Raw genomic sequence first — 24,830 nt, 5'->3', positions numbered from 1 at the left:
CAGCGAAATATATAAAGTATGTTTTTAAAAAGACGAGTTTTTTTATATCGAATGTAAATTAAATTTGAAAATATTGTACGAGGTTACAGACAAAAAACACCTTGAAAAAAATCAAGGAAGACAAAGAAAAGCGTTGTGATTCACCTTTAGTATTTATTTTTTATTGCGTTATTTGCTTACATAATTTTTATTTTTTAAAAATGCATTCATACCCAATCACACCCAATGTTAAAATGCACTTAGAGCTGGGTCTAAACTCCAGTCCAACTCTTTCTGGCCTATCTGCCACTCACTATCTGTCACTTTCCCTTATCAAAAATTGCTTCGAACGGTGTGTTGATGTGATTAGGCAACAACAAACGTTTCATTCAGTCAATCAAATAAAATTTTGACTGAAGTCCTTAAAAAGCATCATCTAACTTACTAAATGATGTTTTGCGCCAGTGAGATACTTGATGACTTTGCAAAAATGTGAGACTGCACTGACTATTAAGACATTACACAGATATGTATTTTTAATAATATTACTCAACTAAAGCAAAACATCTTGTACTACAGAAACTTTCCCTCAAAATATTCTAAACAGCCCCGGATTCATTATACTTTTTGTTTGGAAGGCAGATGTTTCAAATGCTCACATCCCATAAACTAGTAACACACACCACCTAAAACATTTGAGCTTAATATTTGCACATGTACAATAAAAAAAGGGTTCTTAAACAGGGTACTTAAATAACATGGGCAGTTAAAAAAATCTTAAACAATATTTCTCATTGTCATCACCATTTTTTTTGGTAATAAAAAAATCAAAGGAGGCACTGTAATTTGTAAATCATCACCAGTCCCTTTCATGAGGCTCTCTGTAAGGTATGCCTAAAAGATTAAAAACATCCTTCTCCGTCGGTGTAGCCAGTGCATTGCCACCATACAACTTTAAGCTGCCCTGACGCACTACATGTTGATTCAGTGAGTGCTCTGACAAACTCATATTTTTTGTCTTTGCAAGTGCTCTCATTGAGCGGTTGAAATGTGCCGACCCAGTGAAATACATCAGTGCACAGGCAAACTCATTGTAGGGAACCACTATAATGTCCAGCCTGCGATGGTGGCGGTCAGGTCCTGGCAAACGGCACACACCCATGTATTTCTTCTGCTCTCCGTTCTCCTCATGACTAACCAGGTCATCTGTTAGAAAACCTCAGACATAAAGGGTCGCCAAGTCATTTTTTTTCTGACGGACAGAAAACCAATGAAGAAACTATAAAAAAATTCTCAACAGTCAAACGGATGCAGCTTACCACTGTCATGGAGGCTCTGTAACACTTTGCTGAAAACTCCCTTGTGGGATTTCCCGTCAGGATGAGATATAAGCACATCCACATCTCCGCATGTGGTCTTCCCCCGACGGAAGGACCCACATGCTATTGCCAGCAGGTGTGGGTTTATGGCTTTCACAGCATCTCTCACCTGCACAAAATGAAGAGTATCATTTACTGCATCAGAAAGTGATAAAGTATTTTTCTCAACCTTTGAGCTCTCAAAAAATTGGAAAACCATAATTTTATATTGTGTGGGGTTTTTTTTTTTCAACCAAGTATCCATTTATCTGTTTCCAGCTAAATACTGGGAGGTGGACTCGTGAAAGCATTGCATATTATTTTGACAAGCCTGAGGGAGTACACATGCTTAAGTCATCTGTCTCAAGTCCGCTTTCTATCTGGCACATTTAGGGGAAAATTCTGAGTAATACAATATGAAACAACTAGCGTTGTACAGTACTCAGCTTTGGAGTGAATGGGTATCTGGCTAAGTTAATATACAGCAACTTTCAAGAAAGAGTAAGTTTTCCCCTTTGAGATGCTCCACTCAGTGAGAACTCACTCTGGTATTCCCATTATCAAATAGCAAAGGAAAATGGACAGAAATATTTTCCTATATCAAGTCCTTTTCTTCCAGATTTCTGTGGGTTAGATGTGGAATCTTTTAGTAAGATATGTCATTCCAGTGTTAACTTGACTAAATATATTGGAGTGAAAATGCAAATGTGTTTCAGTTGTCATCATAGATTGATGCAGCTTGATAAATGAAGCTACATTACCACTGTCTCTATGGCTGCTGCTTCTTCTCTGGGCATTCGGTCTAGAAAGTCATCATAGTGCTTCAGTCCTATTTTCTGAGTGTTGCTGAGGCGGGCTTTTGTGCTGATGTCCTCCAGTGTGCGAAATCCCTAATAGACAAAAAAACATTTTAACATATTAGACATCTACCTCATGGTTCCCTGTTTTCCTAGTGATTGTTGCATTTATTTTCCACTCCTATTTTGTGTTTTTGATCACCATGCTGATGTAAGTATTTTGTTGTAAAGCACTCTGAGTTGCAAATCTTCTATGGATGGTACAATACACTTCAAATTTATTCTTATTATTTTGTTAAATTTTACTTTCCTTCGTTACTGTAACTTAAGGATTCCAATGAAAAATGTTTACTTTTTAATCACTTCTTCAGAACACACGTTACGTAATCTTGAGGATGTACTAAGCTCCATCTATCAAGGGACAACCGATGCAGAAAATGTTTCTTGGTAACATCAATTTCTTGATGTCTGCCTTGCAATTTCTTGTACAAATACCATTACAAAACATGCAATGGGTTATCAACCGAGCAGCATTATTTGTCACAGAGTTTCAACTTGAATGTATTTCTATTACTGTATATGAAATCCATCAATATAAGATATTATTTTATGGAAAATTACTCTGAAATAATTAGCTGGTGGTGAATAAATCAGGATTGTTGTAAAAGACTGCAAGTTCTATGTCCTTATCTTCTAGGTTTCAATTTAAATTCAAGGATACTGAGAATAATTTGAGGAAGTGTGTGTGTGTGTGTGTGTGTGTGTGTGTGTGTGTGCGTGCGTTCGTGCGTGCGTGTGTATGTTCTGTATGTATGGCACAATACACATGTATGCATGTATTAATTTGTGCTCTACCTGTTGGTACCACAGCTGTGCAGTTTTTGCCCCCGCACCCCAGATATTAGTAAAAAGTTCCAGTACTGGCACAGCCTCTCCAATGTGATCTAACTTCCGTAGGTGACCACTCTCCATGATCTCATCAATTTTATCCGCCATTCGTTTTCCAATTCCTGGAATCAGACAAGCCTCCTAAAACAAAAACCTTTTGTCATTTAAAAAGATGATTTCAATAGAATTTATAATCAGTTACTTTATATAGTTATATATCAGTTTATATATAAATAAAGTGACATATAGTAGATTGATGGATGGCTGAATAGATAAGACAGACATAGAGACAGACAGGCAGACAGACCAACCGACTAATCTGCATTGTGTTACCTGATATGATGTGACAGGCTTGTGATAACTCTTCAGTGCATTGACAGCCTTGGAGTAGCTCAGTGCCCTCCATCTGTCCCCCTGGTGTGTGTAGGCTTTGGCCAGGACTTCTAGTTTGTCTGTGATGTGCTGGTTGAAGTTATTTGTTTTGGACTGAGAAGACTGGGCACAAACCCACTTTCCTGAGACCACCTTCTGAGCTGCAGGGTCCAGACCAGGGTTGAGGCTCGAGCCAAGACTCTCCTCTTCTGGATGGTGGCCGGTCATAAGAGCTTCCAGGTCTTTCTGAGAGACACCGTCTTCATCTCCGTGCACTTCTTCTTTGGTGTCTGGGACCACCTGGAGTACATATCAAGTATGATTAAGTATTATAAAAATGAAAAAGACAAAGAGACTTCTTTTGTATTTGAGGTCTGGTTTACCATGTCTAAGGCCTCCTCTTGCTGCCTTTGATGAGTCACTGGCTCCACAATGTTTTCAGTGAATGAGACACTTGGAAACGCTTCCAAAATATTTTTATCATCTCTGTCAGATCCCCTAAATAGAGAGGACAGTTTTGCTGAAATAACATTTTAAATGGTATGTCAGATGTAGACACATATTGAACACAGCTAAATAAGTTTTTGTATGTGATAAATTGGAAACTCTCTGTGACTTTGAAGGACAGCTGACAACAGCTTTCAGATGTAAGTACTGTAGTGAAGTGGCATTAGCTCATTAACCTCTCAGGTAAAAGAAGGCTGTGTATGGCAACATCCAGCAGTCGGGTCTCACTGATGCACATACTCAACCAAGTGCATTTCACCAGTTGGACTCCAGAGGGCAGACAATCCACCTTCAGTAACCGCAGCGCCCTGTCCAGAGTCATGTTGTCATCCACAACAACATGAGTGACACTGGGAGACAGGGAAGCAGCCGTTTGTCCTCCATTCTGCTGAACCTGTCTTTCAAAAATGTGTAATCTGGAAGTCCCTATTCCAGCAGGGAGGATGTACAATGTGAGACCATTGAACATGTTTCCTGGGACAGAAGATAAGAAAACAATACAATGAGCAAATTTAGTATATCTCTTAATCTACATCTCTTGCACAGATATATTTCTGTTTTTCATAGTTCTTCTCCACAGCCACTTTCTCTCTCACACACACAGTTACAACCTGTGACATCACTTTCGGTAGGTTTCTTCTTTGGAGGAGGTTCATTCTTTACATGTAATACTTTAGCTCTTTTAACTTTAGGAAAGGCTTTCACTATCCCAGGACGAGGCTCCATTTTGTTTCTGTAAAGGGATGTCAACAACTTGTGAGACAGAGTTCAGAGTTACATCCATCTGTAAATCTGGAAAACAAATTCTGCACTACTCATTATTAAACCACTTAAAATACTAATCGTGAAGTTAATCTAATCATATGTCAGAAGCAGCTAATGATACTGTGTAATTGAATAAAAGTAGATATATTATGACAAACAGTGCAGTTACTCTCTCAATGTTATAATATTAAATACTGTAATATCTGACAAAAATATTGTCACACTAACTACCTCATACAATTTGATACAAAACAGTACATATCTTTAAATCAACAACATGCAGACACTTCTGTTACTACAGAAGTTGCTCCACACGTCCCAGCAGCAGCGGTGCAGCTATCTGACAGTGTAAGCAAGTTTAAACGACGCTTTATTGTCACAATGTCATCGAGTCGGTTTTAGCCTGAGCTAACGTAAACATCCGGTCATTCAATAAGCCTTTTCACGTCATATTTTAATCGTATCTTCTATAAAATCAACATTTAAGTTTGATTGTACCTTTATATTATAAAACTCTTTGAAATGTGACATTTTATCTCTTACCCTGATCAGAGGGAACCATTCGTACAGAAATCACGAAAATGCAACAACAAATTTTTACTTCCGGGTCAAATATTGCGCTTATTAATATAATGCGTGTTAATGTTATAGCTAAGTCATTTTCTAATTACATACAAAAAATGCTTTTAATGCGTTCAACGTCAAATATTTAGATGATTAGGAAATTTATTTTAATGTGTATGTGTCGCAAATTATCTCGGTTGCTGTGGTTACGGCTTCTTAATACGGAAGTGGCTTGTGCACGCAGCTGAGAGCATCGCATGAAATATGGCTGAACAGAGCTGGATCGATAGACTAAAATCGTCGAAGAAAACGGCATTGATACAAGATGGTGAGAAACGTACAAATTAGAAGACTATTTACTAATAGTAATATTTGAATTTAATCAGATTTAATGTGGGTTTTCCAACGCTAGCCGACTACCATTTTGGCTAACGTCAATGTTAGTATTCAGTAAACAGTTGTCTTTACTGATGGAATCATACAGAACACACATTCATTACAAGACCACGTGTGTAACACAATCTCTGAAACAGATAGGTCCCGAATAAGAACAATATTCTTGCTGACTGTACTCTGGGTGTGTATCGAACAATGCGATGGTATGTTTTTATGTTTATCCATTCATGCTGATTTCTGTACACAGCAGTTGCAGCTGTTTGAGTATTTCTGGTTTGTTTGTTTTGATTGATACATATTTTATTCTAAATCCACCCCCAGGAAAAAGGAAGATCCATTATCTCTTTACTGATGGCTCAGAAATGACAGAAGAGTATGACTTGAAAACAGATGAACTTATTGGTAAGTGATGAATTGTACTAGCATGGAGCTACAAGTTTTCGGTAGCTCCATGCTACAAGAAAACTAATTGTAAAAATCATTTACCTTATAAACCTGTTGTTTTTTTCCCCCAGTCCGAAGGTGTCGACAGAAAAGCACACTTGGAGCTCAGGGTCAATGGCAGGTGGAGGTTGGGGAGCCACTTGGGGCCCCTGTCATGTCAGTGGAGTCTGATGTGATCAAAGAGAACTGCTCAAATGTTTGTTTTCTTCAATGTGCTCTGTGGCTTTGACTTTAAAATGACACCAAAGCATCTTCTAATACAAGCATCCAATTAATTTAGTTCATTTTACTTTGTCTCAGAGTAAATTAGTAAATGCTATGTGTCATTCTAATATCTAGAATGATTTCTGTTTCCACAGCCCGTGTTTGTTCGTAAAGACACAAAAACCAGCTTTCAGTGGAGAGTCCGTAACCTTCCTTACCCTAAAGATGTTTTCAGTGTCTCTGTGGAGACATCTGAGAGATGCATCATTATAAAAACCTCAAACAAGAAGTAAATATGCTCTAGAATCGGTTCTTCTCATACATGTGTTCATGTAATCATTGTGTTCAACCTATAGATGGCACTGTTTGCAACACATTTGTCCTATGACTTATGGAATCCTGTTAATGTCTTTTTAGGTATTACAAGAAGTTCAGTATTGATGATTTAAATCGCAGTCAGCTACCTCTGGACAGCTCAGCCCTCACCTTCACTCATGCCAACAACACTCTAATTGTCAGTGTAAGTCCTACACATCAAGAAAAAAGAAAATCTACACCATTAATTTAATGTTGCTAATACTTTGTAAAGCTGTAAGCTTTCATGTCTGTCTAGGTTCTCAGTCATCCACGTCAAGGTAAATCAAGAAGACCAAAAAAGAATCAACTGAACTTGGAGACATATCACCTCTCATCCAAGAGGCTTCTTCAGTTCATGATTCTTTTTTGCTCTTCTTGATTAAGATTCATGTTTGACTCCTAGATATGTGGGCTTTCCTGTTTAATGCAAGGACTCAGAAAATATTATCTCAATAAAGTTGAAGGTTGAAACATTTTCACGTAATACAGTTTTAACCCCGTGCACCTGTGCCTACAGTAATTACTCATTTTGCTGAAGGATCCACAGCAGAAAGATGAGGAATGTTAAGTAATACATTTTCTCTTTTATCCAGTACAAGAAACCCAAGGAGATCTTAACTCTTGAACAAGAGTTGCTGAAGGAACTGAAGAAACTGAAGGGGACCAGTGACGGAGACGTCGACTGCAAAACTCAATGAATTCTCACTATTGGAGGAAGCAGAATATTCAGTGTTGCATTTAAAGTAAACTGTCACTATATGAGCTTGACTTTTTGTCTTTATGTCTTCATTTAGATTAACTTTGGTCAGTGCCTTTTCAACAGTTTGAGTTAAATTAATAACGATTGTTAAAATATGATTTCCCATTCATATTTGATTCAGGCATATTCAATAAAAAATACTGTTTCATGCCCTCACAATCATTTTTATCAATGATGATGCAACATGTTTTTTTCTTTATTTAAAACAATACTTTAACAATATATTTAAAATCTTTGTAGAGAAATTTATGAATGTACCGCAACAATGTCTACTTTTGCAAATGTTATGAGGAGCAATTTTGATTGGGGTCACATAACTTACAACCAGCTTTGCATTGATGTCCTTGTAAAACACTCAAAACACACAACGCCTCATCCCTGTCCGTTCCAGTGTCACTGTTACGAGCACATCCCATTTGTGTTAACTGAATGCATTCATGTTTCTTGCGTGCTGTGGGCCACCCTGGAAGCCATTTCTAACACTGGTCAGGAAGCAGACCAGTGTTACTGATTGGGCTTTACAACATAGGCTTTCTCTGACCCTTTGTTCTCCATTAACACTCCACTGACACAAGTGAGAAATGAGTTCAAATGTTGCAGTGATGGGTGCCAAATGGATTCCATATTACTATCTAACAAGGAGAAATATAAGGATGCTTTTTCAAGCTGGATTTGATCTTAATATATATTGCGGTAACTGAAGATAAAGAATTTGAATATTTGTCTACTTTTTCTTCATCAGGCCCATGTAGGTGAAAACCATTCACTTATGGTTATTAGATAGTGGTTAAATAAGGACAGACCTGTTTGGAAGGATTTAAATATACTTCAGCCTTGTGATTCCCTGGGTTTTTTCTGACACTTGTCCAAACCCAGAGAGCAAGTGCAAATAGCACAGACAAAACCACAACTCTCCTACTATTGAGCGCTACCTCCTTCCAGATGAAAAAAAAAATGCAAGAAAACATTTTACACAGTCAGCTCTGCTGTTTCTCAATTATTGTAAAGGAAATGGGGGGTTTTATTTCAACCAACATCCATTCATACATGCTGTAGTTAATTCTGCAGTTTTTGCTTGAAGTCCATTCATTCATTATTTTATTTAACACATAACGATCTCCAGAGCTTAAGCTGCAACAACTTACAAATTGAACATCCAGCTCATGCAGTTTGAGAGCAGCCGAGTCCCTCTGTTCAGGGTCTTCTTCCTCCCCTGTCGTTTGGCCTCTGATGGTCATGCTCAACTGATTCTGGGAAGAAAGTTTCTTTTCTGCCTCCCTTTCATTCCCGAATGCCTCTTCCCAGCCATTCCCCCTCTTTCAGCCAATGCCACATTTTGCCACACAGGCCCTGATGCTTTTTCTGCAACCCCTTTCCCCTTACCCCTCCCTGTGTGACTGGCTTCTTTTTGATAACTGACCCCTCCTCGTGTTATTATTCGAACTCGCTATTGTATAACATGCCCCTTTATATGAGGTTTTACAAAGGCCCCATTTGATCAGAGGGTTACGGTGTGCGATCGTGAGAAATGCAACTACATGGTGGTAACCTTTGTTTAGGCCAAAATGGTGGGTTGACCTCATCGCTTTTAATACATAGCTTGGGCCATTCATGTCCAAGTCTCACTTGCTGAGCACATTGAATTCAGTAGGCTGTCACAGATATTGCCCCTCAGTTATCTGGGTCTCCAGCCTGAAGAAAAAAGGGGGAGAGAAAAAAAAAGTTTTTGGGAGTAACTAACAATGTATGCTGGCTTTCCATCCCAAAACAACAACACAAGTGAAAACACAACCAGCTTGTGAAAGGAATCTTTAGTGGTTTTAATATACACTCTACAATAAATATCATTTGACATCATTTACATTTTTACAGTAGAAATATATTCATATATGTAGAAAAAAACAGGTTAAAAGTTCTCAGAAATTGCCTCCTAAAGGCAAAACAGTCTGTCGACTGAGACTTTGATGCTGTAACATCATCCACAGATAGCTGCCGCATCTTGCTTCATCGTTTTCATCTATTTTAAACATTTTCTGTTTCTAAACTTCTAACCAAAATTTTGCACTGATGACAAAATTGACTTCCTCTGTCCTTTAATTGCTCCCTGATTTCAGAAGTAAAACATGTCCTAAACTCTGATTGAATTGGAAACAACAAGCAGATTAGACAGTCAATGTTTACGTACAGTCCAGTACAGAGAATTACATCAGTCCACATAATTAGGGAAGAAGTGTGTGGGCACTTGACTGGAGAAGTTTATGTCTGGGAGCACTTGTCTTCCCTTGCAGTGGGGGTTCTGTGCTAGTTCATTCAGTGGTATTTGGTGCTTAGCGGCCACCTGAGCGCTGGTGACGGGAAAATTTAGTCCGCTTGCTTGAGTGCGCCGGGACGGCGAGAGGCAGCGCATCAAACGGTCGCCTCTCACTCAGTAAGTGCCCCTTAGGTAGACGCTTCATGAAGTGGGCCTCCCTCTGGTGCTGCTTGGTTTTGGAGGCCTTCCTCGGATGGCCCCTGCGTGTGAAAGCCATATACCAGCCCTCGTACTTGGCGTTCTGGAGCGCTGTGTAGTTGTTTTCCAGAACGATCTCGGTAAAGATGCAGTCTTTGCCTCGTCCTTTCCGCTGAGAAAGAAAACAGGGGGGTAGAAGTTGAGATACTTTGGATAACTTTCAGGTAGCAGAAAGCGGATCGTCTTTATTTCTGGGCAAAGAAACACACTTTGAAATCTGAACAAATCTGAAAACTATATGATGCTCTGGCATTAACATAGTTATGTGTTGTAATAAAACTGAAAATCTATTATAACTTCTCCAAGAACAACACAAACTTTAGAATGTTGCTTTAGTCACATTCAGCCACAAAACTAGGAATTACAGAATACCTTGCCAATTAGTTTCCCCCTCTTGTTCATACATATGTAGTATCCTGTCTTCACCCCTTTGATACGAATACGGCTTCCAAAAGAGTCCGTCTCCACCTCCAGTTTAGCTGCACAGAGAACACAGATTACAGATCGTCACACGGCAAGGTGCGGACATGCATGTTCTGACACTGCATGTGTGAGACAAAAGATGTTGGTGTGGAATTTTTCTGAAGTCATCATGCATGATGGACACAATGAACTGGATCATCGTGTTTAAATGACATCCAGTTCTTTTGAGACGGCCACAGTTGGAGAACCAGAATCCTCAGTAGACACAGAGGTCTCTTCGCGATCCTGCAGCTACGTTTAAGAATATTATGCCAGCTTTGCAGGATTGCATCAAATGATAGTGATTTTGCAGGGTGTGATTGTTGTTGAATGTCTGTAAATTCTGTGCAGTGATACGGTTCAAAGTGAGGATTCGAGAGAGCAAGAATGCTGCAGTAAGGGACACTACCACAAGCGCAGAGCGGTGGTCAGATTTGGGCTGGTTACAAGACTGACACCCACTTAGGATGTGCAGCCAGTGCGTGCATGAATGACTCCCTCCCTCTGTGCAAATGTGGGTGTAGGCCGGGAAATTTAAGACAAAAGAGCACACAGGAGAGGCAAGGAAAGGAAAAGGTATAAAGAGAAGATGCTGACTTCACCGCTCCTTATAAATTGAGTCATACATCGAGTTGTAATGCAATGAAAATTCCTCATAAAACGAGTCTCTAAAAAGCAGACAGCAGGCATTGAGCGTTGCACATGCAGCGGTAGCTGCTTCGGAAAGATGGCTAGAAACACCAGACCCGTTAGCGACAGGAATTCTGCTCAGCTCAGTTGCTAGAATAAGAACATCTCCCTCAAGTCAATCGTAACAGGTGTCAAGGAATTTCCAGATGACCACAGAAATAAATCATCGAGGCTGTAAAAGATGGCAACACTGATGCCACTAATGATGTTATCATTTCTTCTACTGTTCCTCCAGGCTAAAACTTTTTCCTACATGCTGCCAAAAATAACAAATTTGGAACACTGCTGATTTTCAACAGTTCCCAGTGTGGTACTGACTTTAACCAAATCCACTGGCAGTGTACATGTTTCCTACATTTTTCTTATGTTTGAATGTATTGAGATGTAAGAAATGATCATTTCAGTGGTCATTGGTCTTGGTTTGTTCAGTCATAACAGGCAGTAAAACCGCTTAATTTTAGAGAGAATAAAAATATTCTACCGGAGTGGATGGACATTTGTTCCATTTTAGTCAATATGGAGGAGGAGGAGGTGTTGCGATCGTGTTTGGAAGCAGAATAATTGGAAAAGAATTGAATGTCAAAGCCATGTAAGGGAAAGGTGGACTCTGGAGAGGAAAACAGTTGATTCCATTTTTATCAGAGGGATGGTATGAATCCTACTAATGCCATGACCTACTTGCCTCTGCATGTTCTCTTGGTGAGGAACCACGTAGGAAAGCGTCATTGTCATGCCAATCCAATCAGAGGCAGAGTATTACTTGCGGTCATGTCGCCATAGTGGAATTTATAAATTTTCTTGACTGTGCGCTCTAATGGTGCCTCGGATCATGTTTGGCTATTTGATTAAAAAAAAAAAAATCTGAAATGACATAAGTTACAGGACGCTTACAATGTGGCCACAGCAAACTTTAGTGTGGATCAGGATAAGTTTTATTTCTCTTTCATGAACGAAACGGAACGGGAAGTTTTAATTCTAGGGTTGGTAATAACCAATGGATGCCATTTGATGAGAATTTAAATAAAATATTGGTACACCAAACTGAAATGTTTACCCTTTTTCCTTAAATTATAGTTCGGTTATGAAGCAGATTTTGTGCTTGTTCGAATTATTATAAGGGACTGCTGGGCCCTGGGGATGCATGCGCTCTACTGAGTGCCTTCCTAGTTTGTAGTAAAATGGACAGTGAATTACTTAGTGTCGGGATGTTTCAGTTCATGGATATCGTCCATCCCCAGAAGCCGTGCCATCTGCTAGTTGTGTCTCTTACCGTGGACCGCTCCATCGTCGCCGTTAGCGTTGACCCTCTTGTTGGCCAGGACCTGGACGTGTTTCCCGCTGGTGCGGCTGTACAGCTGGTAGGTTCGTGTCAACCGGCGGCTCATCCGGTCCGACAGGCGGCTCTGCTCGGTGACATGGTGCTTAAAATTAGGAGGAGACTGCACAGTGTTCTGTCGAACAATAAGAAACACATGTCATGAAATATGAAAGTGTTTTCTTTTTTAATTTATTTCTCAGAACATTTCAATTTGCAAAATATAAATATAAGTAGGGCTTCTGACAGTCAGTGTTCACAGTTCATTCTGTTATGACCTTTATCATATAGCTCTTCTTTTTGTTTGTATTTGTCTGTTTCGAGATGCTTTCATGGACCTTCGGGGATTACATTCTCTCTTGTTTATACCACCGATGATCTTTCAACTCTTCTTGACTTCATTTTTTTTCTCATTTCAGCCGGTCTCCATCCACACATGTTTTAGCCATCACTTTTAGGCTGGGGCTTACCTCTTTTCAAGATGTTTGAATTGTTGCCAATTGCCATAGCACTCATAATAAAATGTTTTCATTGTTATTGCAGCTTATTGCAGATGTAGAGACACTGAATTCGAAGCAGCGGAGCACGGCGCCTGCATACTTGTTAAGTTTTATTTACTTAATTTTGCAGAACCTGACGCAACATTAATGTTTTTATTGAAGTGTAAATGTGAGTTTACCTGTGCGTAAAAGCAAAGAGCTGTGAACTGAATTAACCTGAAGGAAAAGAGAAAAAAATACAATGAAAGAGTACAATGGACACAGTGGGTAAGGATATCATCACGACACCTCTTTACTTACAGATAACCTAACCTCGATGTTCTCAGCCTCATCTTATAATAGTTCAAATATTGCTTCATGAATACTCCACTGATTCGCCGCTGGAAGCTCTAGGAAATAAAGTTCCTCCGGATGGAGATTTCGGCTCAGGTTTGCTCGCAGGAGACGATGGCCGTGACAATTAAGAGATCCAAAAAGGTCAGGGTCCAGGCAGACACAGAATCCAATCTCCACTGTACTGGTACAATTTTTTTTTAAAAAGTTCAGAAGTTTTAAAGGTTCTTATCCAAACTGAAAGTCCAGAGAAAGCGTCGCTGCCATCTATCAACCTCCATCGTGTCCTGTTCGTGTCAATCAATCAACCTTCTGTGAGGAACTTTAAAGTCAGCAAAAATCTTTCTTGACCTTCTATAACAGTGTAATAGAAGTCACTGTGTTGTTTTACGCACGGACCTTTACGCACGTATGGCCAGATGCGCGTTTTAACTAATAATAGTTGTTGTTTTTTTTAAAAATGAATGAAATCCTCCAGTAGAAACACGTTTTAGTTGTCTTGAGTAACGATGCTACGGTTCTCCCTCCCCAAGATGCACACAAAGTCCGACGTCAACTTTCCTCCCACACGTGTATGTCTTGTGTTCTCCTCCAGTCCACACAGCGAATAGCATCTGTCTTCCTCTACATTTAAATACTTTAACTTGCGCGAAGGTCAGTGTACTCGACCGGAGCAGGCGGGGCGTTCAGGCTGAAGCCAATTTGAAACTGAAGACTTATCAAAACATTTTGCCTGCACATATTTGCTTACAAGATCGCAGCATTCATCAAGAAGGTGATGCATTCAAGCAAAGTCTAAGATGAAAAATGGAAATATGAGCAGTCAATCACATAGAAACAGTGTTTGTGTTTAACCAGGTATTTATTCAGAATCAGACACATTGATCTCATTAATGCACTTGTCATGATATTATGAATCTTTATCCGTGTAAATTGCAGCATACTTGGTTTTCTATAAGCAGAATGTCCACATGGAAAAATTCCCTGGCATGGACTTGAGAAAATCTACAGTTACATTAACTTATTCCCCGACTGCGGGTTAGAGGTTGTTTGGTGGTCCCTCAGGACAGACCTTGATGTACTTTTTCATCGTACATATGTAAGTAATATGTGTTCCATGTGAACACATGACACAAAATGGTTTTCACATAACATCTAAAGCCTTTTCCTTAGATACAAATGCTCTCTCGCTTGCAATCATTCTTCCATAACTATTCACAATCCTGCTTTGATTTTCTACAGCATGTCCCAAGCCTGGCCTGCTACTTTCACAGCATGATTTCATACACTACATCATGTAATTATATCATAATTTGTCTTTGTGACAGCGAAGCAGCAGGGTTTCATTCAAGGGGACGTGGCTGTTCACAGTCGTCTGATAGGGAAGAAAGGGAACATTAGGAACATGGGACACTTTGAACTCAGCCCGTCATGAACAAACTTTAAACTTGATTGATTGTGTCATTGCCTTTTTCTATTGGACACAAGAAGAAAATGGTTGTGAAGAGAGATTTTGGAGTACACTATTTTGTCTTTAAAGTCACACACTGTTCTAACCAATAAGATTTTGAAGTAACAATTTATTCCAAATTAAACCAGCGATGTGGTTCCTAAATGTGTTATGTTTCTATTACGACCTTGAGACTAATTCACTGTAAGACATTTGCATCAGATTTAAAAGTTATCTTAACTGAAATGATGTCAATAAATGTTACATTCAACCCAGTATCCCCTATTGTTCTTGTGCATGCAGATAAAATGAACAATGAAAGTATTTTGGTGAAAAATATTACTTCTTAGGCAAAAGCTGCAAACAGGTACTCCTTAAATCAGAACAAATGAATTACTGACACGACACCTCAAAATCAGATTATAGATCCTAATGAACTAAAATTAATTTCTGGACATCAACTTTTAAGGATTTCTAAATGTGGGCCCGTATTTTCTGGATGAACATTATGGGAAACTTTTGCACTCCACACACAGAACAGCTGTACCAAAGTATGATATATAATTATGTGAGTTTGGTCAGTGTGTTTGAGTTGTAAATCAGTCATTTCAGCCAATTCAGGGATTTAAAGGGTGAAAATGGACCTGCCTTATTAGTTCCAGCGGGACAGTACAACAAGTGATTTTGCCACCTGGAACAATTCAACTTTGTTCCGTCAAATTTCACCTCAATGAAGGAATGATCACACATCCAAATATGAAATCCACATGCATGATAAGTAAAGAGATTGAGTTTTATGACGACCACACAGTGACTGATCAGGGTCTGACTGTCTGAGCACAGATTAATTCTGTCACGAGTCATTTAAAGAAAATATGGTTAAGAAGAGGGAACCTGGAATCCTCTCCTTGGTGGGTCCCTATATATTTAAACCCCACTCTAACAGCTTCATGTATGTATGTCAAATATAAGTCACAAAATTCTAGAGCCGAAAGCTCTTATTTCATTTCAGCTCAAAAGCATGCTGTGTGTCAAATTCAAATTGGGTGAACGGATTTCATATGGAATCACTGACTAGTCTTGGATATCAGTCAGTTCCTTCTTCAAACAGACCATTGAGTGTTATGACACTACAGTATTTCATTTTTGCAATAAGGCTATTATTCTGTATAAAATATCTTGGTTGCTCTTGCCGTGGCCTCGAGTTGGCTAAGACCAGACAACGACACAAGTCCTGTCTCTTGAATGCGGATGCTGGATTTTTAGTTTGTTCCCACAGGAGCAGTCAATGGAGAATAATCTGGAAGACTGTGTAGGATAAATCTGTCATGTGAAGTAACTGCTGGAAGAAGGTCTGCAGAGGGAGAAGTGTTTCGGACTGAATTAGAAAGAAGAAGTGACATTTGTACTGATGCTGCAGAATCATGAGTTAATGCTACCTTTACCAAGTCTTCAGGGTGTCTAACTGTGTTCTTAAAAGAAGAGCCAGGATGCTGCGAAATATTCTTATTTTGCGTGATGTGTAGATTAGGGGTTAGGTTTAGTGTTTCCTTTGCACTCAATGTAAGTCTACACTTACAGGAACTTTCTGACTCCCTCCATGAATTAGTCCACAGAGTTTGACGACAGCTGTGAATAATGATTTTAAGATGATGTGCTAGATTACGCTGCATCTCTCCATGGTCTCTGTAGTCAGGTTTTTTAATCCAGCTGGACAGAGCAGCTCTTTGTCTATCTGAGTCTGGTGAGCTTGTCAATGATTTCCAGAACTGTATTCTGTGACTTTGACTGAGGTGAGAATAATACTCGACTGGGTCGACTCAGTGGTGTAGTGGTTTGCATTCGCACAAAGAAGGTTCTGGGTCTTAATCCAGACCCAGGGTCTTTCAGAGTGGAGTCTGAATGTTCTCACTGTGTCTGTGTGGGTTCCCTCCAGGTGTTCCAGGTGCTTCCTCCCATAGTCCCAAAACATGCAGTACAGGTGAATGGGTTACCCTGAATTGCCTGTAGGTGTAAATGTGAGCATGAACGGTTGTTGGCTTTGTGTGATGAATTTGTTCAGGGTGGACACGGTGTCTTGCCCGCTGTCGGATGAAATGTGAGCTCCAACTCCATCACAACCCAGCGAAGGTTGTTGTAGAGCATTGATTGACAAAATACAACTATTGAGATATATAAATCCAGACCAGGCAATACAGGGAGATGATGGCGGTCCTCATAGATGAACAATATAATTTATGACTATCTAGCCTCTGAAGGTTTAGTTTCAACATAATGAACAAAAGCTTAGGATGGCCCCGTTGACGAGGGTGAGCTCAACCTTTAGGAATGTCCACACACTCATCACTTCAGGTTTCCAGACTTCATGCTAAGCTAAACTGACTGACTGGTGGACGTAGCATCAAGAAAGCAAAAGAGTGGAATTGCTGAAATGCTGAGCCACTCCTTTCATCAAATTATCTTATGTGTATTATTCTTGAATCCACATTCTTTACTGCCTCAAAAAACATGACTAAGAACAGTGGGTCCAGTAATGTACAGTCCATTCATCACTTTGATTTCACCTCCGTCTGCAGCAGCCACTTACAATTTAGAAAGAGCTCCATCTCTGCAAATGTGAATGACAGTTGGTTAAAGTAACCTGTCAGACAGTTTTGGGTAAAATTCTCCAGACTGTACATGAAAGGTTTCTCCGAAACATGATCAAAAGCTATCATTTTTTATTCTAATTTTTTACATACCTCACTGTCTGCTGCCTCACTCCTGAGATTCTCTAGTGACCTGCTTTTTTGGGCTCTTAATGAGTTTGAGAAGAGTTGACAAAGTTCCAAGTTTTGCCCCAGACCCCTATTCTTTTGCCTTTTCTCTTAGTCTCTCAAATGCTGCTTTTCTCATTTGGACCACAGTTTGAAAAGTATAGCAAGGTTCTGGTATCAGCGAGTAGGGTACAAAAACAGCAAACACTAAATGCTTTGAAAAAAGAAATCACAGAAAAGAACTTTTTGGCAAATATGCACATAGGTTATTCTTAGAAGAGGAGTGACTGAATGTCTGAAAAAGCCCTTGAGCAGACTACTATTCAGCAAGATGTATTATTCCTCCGAGCTAATGTGAGACGTAAAAATCTTGCACAAGTCAGAGCCAATGGAAAGGTATACACCATGGTGGAAGAGAAAAAGCAGAGCCAGAGAGGAAGACAGACAGAGAGTGAGTGTGTTTGGATGGAAAGAATATGTGGGATGTTATGATTGTCAGTGTCATCTGGTAGCAGCGACTCTCTCCTGCTCCCAGTCACCACACAAACCAGCAGATTACCTTAGACTGGTTCGCAAATTCACCATCACTGAATGCTTGTTGCTTGAGGATGTGCAGGACAGCATTGATATGCATGCTGCTAATGGACAGCAACACAATTTCTGTAATGATGTGTCTAAAATCAGATGAGTATTTGAGTGACAGTGATAACTGATCAATTAATCTTTAACCAATTTTTTCACCTAACCTTTTACACCTAACCTCGTTGTCAACAGTCCTCCTACGATCCATCTGACTTACAACCTTCTAGAAGCTGACCAGATTTGGACCAAATTTCCCGACTTGTGTTACTGCGTTAAACCTTTCATTTAAAACCTGTTACCATTTACAATTATAGACTACACACTCACTTCTGCTGCAGGTTAATCAGGTAACTGGAGGCTATTAATGTAATAATGAGACATTTTCATTAATAACTGCTGACTTGGTGTTTATTAACATTTATTAAGAACTTACCAACATGACTGTAGTCCAAAACCAGAGGGATAACACATGCTGTGGGGGGGGGTTACTCACATTCCACCTGCCCTACCATTCAAAAATGCACATGTCCTGGTAAACCGGAATTTCGATGCTATATTTATACTTAAAATTTATTAATTCATACATTTCACCAAATAACTTACTGTTTATTGTGTATGGACCAATTAAACTCTCAATTAAGATTCCGACAGAAGCCAGGAATCACAAAAATCTCCACAGATATTATATATCACAGGGGAACAAAATCAATATCCTAATATATTTATTTTTACTCAGCAGACAGAGACATTAAGTGTCATTTCAATGACATTTACATGGTGAATTCTGTCTGCATTTTCAGTCACACAGTGATGATTTGGTAAATGCATTGCATGCATGAGTGAGTGTGTATGTGACAAACCCACAATGCCAGTGCCTGAGAAAACTGTTACTGTGAGAAAACTTGGAAAATCAAGTCAAAGTTCCCACCGCTGAATGACGTTTGAAGAACTTACTCGTGTTTGAGTGAACTGGGAGCACAAATAACTTTAACTGGATGAAACGACTGTCTGGTAATGACCCCAGTATGTAGAAGTGATTAGGGGACCTAAAGAGTGTTTGCGTAACGACTCTTGAGTGGTGATGCTAAGACTTTCTGCTGAAGCCTTTAACAACTGCTTAACAGTATAACAGTTCTTTTTGGCTGTTCCTCGCGGGAGCCTTGTTTTTAAGTATCTTAACCACAATTCTATCATCGAGTGAGTCTTAGATTACTCTTTTGCTCTCACCAGATCAGATGAACATGAAAGTAATGAAGACAAACAGGCCAACAGTGGCATTTGCATCAGTTTTCTGTTAGGAAAAGCATTTGAGAAGGAGGTAGAAGCCTGCAAAGTTGTCATTGGCTCTGTCACAGTGCTATTCCTTCCTAGAGACTTGGATGTTCCTCCAGTATTTCACCCTGTAACCCCCCACCCTGAACAGCGTGTGATTTACTGTCTTGTAAACACATAGGAAGTAGCATTGAAAACGGTTTAACAAAGTCAATAAAAGCAGACATCATTCCTGGTATCAGGAGGTGGTGAAGGGGAGGGGGAGGAGAGGGAGGTCTGGGGTGGCCGAGGGCAGGTAACCTCCCCTCCCTCTCTGATTTTCTCCCTTTCTCCTCCATCTCCATATTTTCTCCTTGTCTGTCATATCTGCGTCTTCTGTTCCTTCTCTCTCTCCGCTGAGTTTTTCTCTTTCCCTGTTTTCGTATTATCTTTCCCCCCTTCTCACCCCCTTCTGTACTCCCCTCTCTCTCCGTCTCTTTTTTTATTTCATGTGCTGCGCAGTGGACAGCCAGAGAAATGGCTTTACCAGACCTACCTGCAGGGCTGCTTAGGGCAGCTCTTTCATCTGGGCTCTGGAGAAAGAAGCCCCCAGCCCTGAAACAGCTGTGTAGACCTGGGAGTGAGAGGACCATGAAATATGCAGAGAAAAAAGAAACAAAATTCAATGGACCTCCGGGAATTGTTCCTCCCCATGCCTCCTTCCCTCTTTCTCTGTACCTTCATCCGCCTCACTTTTCTTTGTCTTTCTTCTTGCTCATTATCTCTACAATGTTTGCCTGTTTTTAAGTTTTCCTATTTCCAGCTCTTGGTCCATCCTTCCATATTCTTCCCTCTATAAGGTTTTCTCGCTCTTACAGTTTTTCGATGATTAAACCTGCATGCTTTAACCATCAAATTGTATGAAAAGTGAGCTCCTGGGCGTCTGTGAATGTAAATGGCAGACTGATGGAGGTCAAGAGCTGGACAAAGCTAAACGAAGGAGGACTCTGGAAATTGTACTATGATGTTTTCAAGATGAACTGACAAAAAAAAAAAAACTTTGGTCACCTTGACCAATTAATAATTTGGACGTCCAGAGCTACAGTGATGAGATGTTGAGGTCACCTCATGTTGCAGCATTATAACTCACAGCTTCATGCTGCGAGGATCTTCTGTAGATTTCTGGCAGCTTCACGCAGCCCCTGAAGACGACTCGAATGACACTGAATCAACAACCTGATGAGCTCCACGTGAGGCAGATGTGTCACGATGAAGCAGACAAAATGTGTTGCGTCTACCTCTGCCTTGCCCTTATGAGATCAATATAACAATAGCCAATAAATGTCTTTCATCAAACTGTACCTTTTAAAATGGCCTCTAATTGTGACCATCTCTAAACACACCCTTGCAATGATACTGTTTCACCAGATCCCTGATCAGCCACAGCATACTGGTCAGGTGGATTAGCTCCGCAACCTAACCAAACACTTCCTGCAGCAGATACAACCTCTAAAACTATGTAGGCAGTGAGTGAAAAAAGTGATATGTGCCCAACAGGTGGTTGTGGTTGGATCAACACAGTGTGAAGACAACAAGCAGAAACTGTGAGTGATAACAAAATTCTCCCTTAGCCGAGCAGCAGAAGGTTTCCTTAGCCTTTACTAGCATAGCATCAAATAAAATAATCACTTCATGCAGCAATCAAAAAGTAATGAAAATAACACCATCGATTTCTACTCTCACCGCTGACACCTCCTACACAGTTTGAGGGACTAGGATCTCAAAATGTAGCTTCAGCTTCTAAAGAAGTAAGAAAGACGATCTGGAGTTTTGGAGCGGGACGTAATGTCCCTATTGCATGATCACCATCGGTCCACTCTGTGGTGAGATCACCATCCCAGTTTTAAGATTCCTCACACCCCTCCAAGAGGTGGGATATAATAAAAAATTGAGCAATTGGTGACAATCCATATCCATGCCATCCCCATGGGTGCTCCTCAATGGCTTCTCTGTTTTATAATTGCTCTATTTCAGAAATTTGACGCCCATTGTTGCCTTTCTATACATGCAGCACACTTTACTCTCTACTGGTCCGTGTATTTGTGTTGGACAGTGTCTTGCTTGCTGGAAAGTATCAGCACAGTGACATGATTTCATGATTGTGTTAGATTGCTATAAGTGTGCACTTATGGCTATTTTAAATTTTGGGCCTGTGTATGTAGGATCCAGAGAACGTAGGGGCTCATGCTGATGTAATGTAATGAGTATTGTGTTATTACTTTCTACGCTCTCTTCATTTTGGACCTGAATTAAGGCGCAACTAACCAAGCTGTTGCATCATATTTAGAGCAACAGCATTGTAGAAAAAAAAAGACAAATTCATGTACAGTAGCAGAACTCAGCACCTTCAAGCAACCATCCCAGCAGGGATCAGGGAAGTTCCCTCGCTGTTGTGTGAAAACATCCACAGGACCGACGCCAAGAAGAGTCTGATCACACGTTTTCCATTCCTGTATTGAAAAGTGTTTTAAAGGCCACTTAAGAGAGGAGATTTTTATAGCATCATAACACTTATGGATTACTAGCTAAGTACTCCAGCAGCTCTGTTTTCCCCTTGCGTTTAAAGCCAACTTTAGAAGATGTGAAAAACTGACCTGTGAATCACCTGGACCTTCTCCCTCCCTCCACTCCCCAGCCTTTCTCCCCAAGAGAGAACAGAGAGCAGGACTGCAAAATGTGAAACAAAACAAAAAAAAAGATGAAGGAATGAAAAATATGGGTTGGAGGGCAACTGGTTAACACAAGGGGCTAAGTATGGTGAGTAACAGAGTGAGAAAGCAGAGAAGGAAAGTCCACTTTAAAGTGGAGGGGATGAGGGTAGAGGGCGGACGAGGGCTGGTGTTGAGTGCTGTTGGGTTTGTTTAGTCCCCTTCAAAGGCAAGCCTAATTATTTTACCATGCTGTGTCTGCAGACTGCAGGATTCTCTCTCAGCTCCTATCTCCTCTGTCCAGCTGAGAGCTTAACCCTTGAAACGCTTCATTCATTCATTCAACATTTCAGTCAAGAGAGTAAAAATATCAGATGTACAATCAGGTCTGACATCAAGATGTCATTTTATTCTTGCTTTAGTATTTTACTTTTAGTTAAGTTCTGACGTCCACTTCTTGTTGCCAAAGTATCTTCTGGTGTCAAGCATACACATATATGATTAATATCCAAAGCAGAAATACTTTAACATGGATGGATCACGTTATATTTATTGAGCACATACTGTATGAACATACAAACAACCAAAAAAATTTTTACCCAAAAGATCAGTGAAGTGGAAAACAAAAATGAAATTATATGAAAAAGAAAGAAAAAGAAAAGAAATCAAAGAGTAAAAAGAGGGAATTCTTTCTCTTTGAATACACCTTTACAAGTTTTGTTACTGTTTATATTTATATTTTTGTTTTTTTAGTGCTGTGGTAGTCAGTATATAGATTAGATTAGATTAGATTAGATTAGATTAGATTAGATTAGATTAGATTAGATTAGATTAGATTAGATTAGATTAGATTAGATTGGATTAGATTATTGACATTAGTTTATTGACATTGTGCTTTACAAGTGCAGCACAATGAAAAAATGTCATATTTATTGAATTCATATTGAAACCTGTGAGATTCAGAATGAAAGGTATCAAATTGAAGTTTAAATTTAAATTTGTTTGTGAACGTTGCCATTCACAATAAATTTAATCGGTTTTACCTTGGTGTGCAAAATAATTACCATGGAAATAAGTAAGTCATCATGTAGGTCTAAACCACATGTGTAAATAGATATAGAGATACAGTAATTAGGAAAAATTGATCTGATGAATGAATAAATGATAAAACTGTCACCTGATTTAGTGAATATGAAGCTACCAGCAGCCTGTTGGCACCTTAAAAGAATTAACACTTTTTGCTTCATTGAGTTAAAATAGACAAATCCAATGTTTGCTTGTTGAAATTTTCACCAGATGTTGTTTCTGTAATATCCAACAAGTCTCCAATGACGTTGCTAGCCATCTTCACGGTGGTGTTGGTCTCATTACTCTGGTAAATCACTAGGCAGGTTTATGAAATATAAATCTGTGGGGTAGAGTCCAATAACCTGTTTCATAGTTGAGAAACCAGACTTTACATTATTTCAAGTTCTTTTTAATTTAAAAGACATGGTAAAGGCTTACATTTACTAGATAGCTGACAGATTCACAACACATCTATGATTACACTGTTTCACATCTGTCTTGCATACTTTTTGGTACATCTGGACCGTAACACTTTATTTGTGGAATTATTTGACTGCTGATATATTTTTCTCACATCCTTTGCGAAAATGAAATGACAAATTAGGCTCATCCCAGTTGTGTTGTTGTGGAATATTTTAGTTGGGTTTGAGTTTTGTAGATGATTTTAAATGTCATAAATAGTTTTCACACCATTTTTACAGGTGCAGCATCACAAAATCCAACAAAAACACAAGGATTTTGATCACTGAGTTTAGATAAATTTTATAACAGGAGCGCTGGTCGTGTTCAGTCAATCTTGGCAAGCACACAGCAGATCACATTACATCAAATTTCCTCACTGTGGGACAATAAAGGATTATCTTATTTTAGGATTATTTTATCAAATGGGAATGCCACTCACTTTACACATGTTATTCCCATGGTGTCCACAGTCTTAAACAGATGTTTTGGAGATGTAAAAGTGCACCAGCTACTTAAGACGAGAAAGTTGTTTGCAGTCACAAAGAAATTGAAACATGTAAATGTCAAATAGTTCTGCTTGGTCCCAGCTCAGGATCCAGCATCTCAATTTATTTAGCTGAAATAAGAAACATTTTATAGTGTAAAATAAGATTGATTGTTCCAGCAATAGCATAAAATTATTCATTTAAGAAGACTTTCAGAAATAATTAAGTGTTTTATGCATTCTCAATGGAAATACGGTAAATTATTTCACCCTAGTGGCAGCTTTGTAAGAAAAACAACATTTAAAGCAAGATTAAATGACTTGTAAGATTTCTTGTGGCGTGGCAGCATCCAGGGGTAATTATTTATTTATTTATTTATTGAGAATGCCATTTTCTACTCCATAACTACAAATAATATTGTCTGAAGCTCATTGGGGCATAAAAAGAAAAAATAAAATACTCAGAGGACTCACAAAGTCTCTCCTTTGGCAGCTGAATCTTTCCAGACTTGACTTCTTTACAGCACCTCGGCTTTTAGGCTTTGGGCTGCGCTGTTTCTCACCATTGATCTGACTTTTTTCAAAATGAAAAAGAACAGAATTTACACACACTTCACCTTTGTTCTTTCATGGATTAACGGCAAATGAATTTATTGGATTCAGAATAAATTGTCGTATATATGCCAAATGTTTCAGGTTACGTCAAGTTCTAGAAGTTGTAATCGACATCCCACATGTGTTGTAGGGAAAAGTATAACAGCTTTATAGAAGTTATTTATTCTTTAATAGTGTAGACAAACGCCATCTCTTTCAAAATGTATCTTCTGGTGCAGTACTTTATTTCCAAACTACAATATTGTTCCAAATTT

The 24,830-nt window shown here is 39.3% G+C and overlaps 3 protein-coding genes across 5 annotated transcripts; 1 reads left to right on the top strand and 2 right to left on the bottom strand.

The window, feature by feature from the left end:
- Positions 1-143: 143 nt before the first annotated feature.
- On the bottom strand, positions 144-5,248 carry poll (polymerase (DNA directed), lambda). 2 transcript variants are annotated; one of them, XM_068321889.1, is made up of 9 exons: positions 5,210-5,248; positions 4,513-4,634; positions 4,078-4,375; positions 3,778-3,892; positions 3,356-3,694; positions 2,990-3,163; positions 2,099-2,227; positions 1,299-1,467; positions 144-1,197 (listed from the first exon to the last, which is right to left on the bottom strand). In XM_068321889.1, exons 2-9 carry the CDS (start codon positions 4,625-4,627, stop codon positions 836-838), a joined length of 1,701 nt encoding a protein of 566 aa, XP_068177990.1. In that variant the 5' UTR covers positions 4,628-4,634; positions 5,210-5,248; the 3' UTR covers positions 144-835. The 2 variants fall into 2 exon arrangements, with proteins under 2 accessions (XP_068177990.1, XP_068177991.1); XM_068321890.1 differs by having other exon boundaries at positions 144-1,185.
- A 191-nt stretch (positions 5,249-5,439) lies between these two features.
- dpcd (deleted in primary ciliary dyskinesia homolog (mouse)) lies at positions 5,440-7,538 on the top strand. Its single transcript, XM_068322242.1, has 6 exons — positions 5,440-5,558; positions 5,948-6,028; positions 6,142-6,266; positions 6,430-6,563; positions 6,692-6,794; positions 7,225-7,538. The coding sequence occupies exons 1-6, from the start codon at positions 5,495-5,497 to the stop codon at positions 7,327-7,329; spliced, it is 612 nt and encodes a 203-aa protein (XP_068178343.1). The 5' UTR covers positions 5,440-5,494; the 3' UTR covers positions 7,330-7,538.
- A 1,676-nt stretch (positions 7,539-9,214) lies between these two features.
- Positions 9,215-13,787, bottom strand: fgf8b (fibroblast growth factor 8b). 2 transcript variants are annotated; one of them, XM_068321986.1, is made up of 5 exons: positions 13,168-13,787; positions 13,047-13,083; positions 12,323-12,503; positions 10,273-10,379; positions 9,215-10,012 (listed from the first exon to the last, which is right to left on the bottom strand). In XM_068321986.1, the coding sequence occupies exons 1-5, from the start codon at positions 13,224-13,226 to the stop codon at positions 9,719-9,721; spliced, it is 678 nt and encodes a 225-aa protein (XP_068178087.1). In that variant the 5' UTR covers positions 13,227-13,787; the 3' UTR covers positions 9,215-9,718. The 2 variants fall into 2 exon arrangements, with proteins under 2 accessions (XP_068178087.1, XP_068178089.1); XM_068321988.1 differs by having other exon boundaries at positions 12,323-12,455.
- Between the last annotated feature and the right edge of the window lie 11,043 nt (positions 13,788-24,830).

Source organism: Antennarius striatus, chromosome 8 (genome assembly GCF_040054535.1).
Source record: "Antennarius striatus isolate MH-2024 chromosome 8, ASM4005453v1, whole genome shotgun sequence".
Lineage (NCBI taxonomy): Eukaryota > Metazoa > Chordata > Actinopteri > Lophiiformes > Antennariidae > Antennarius > Antennarius striatus.
The sequence above is the reverse complement of the archived record's forward strand: the minus strand, read 5'-3'. Positions and strand labels throughout refer to the sequence as shown.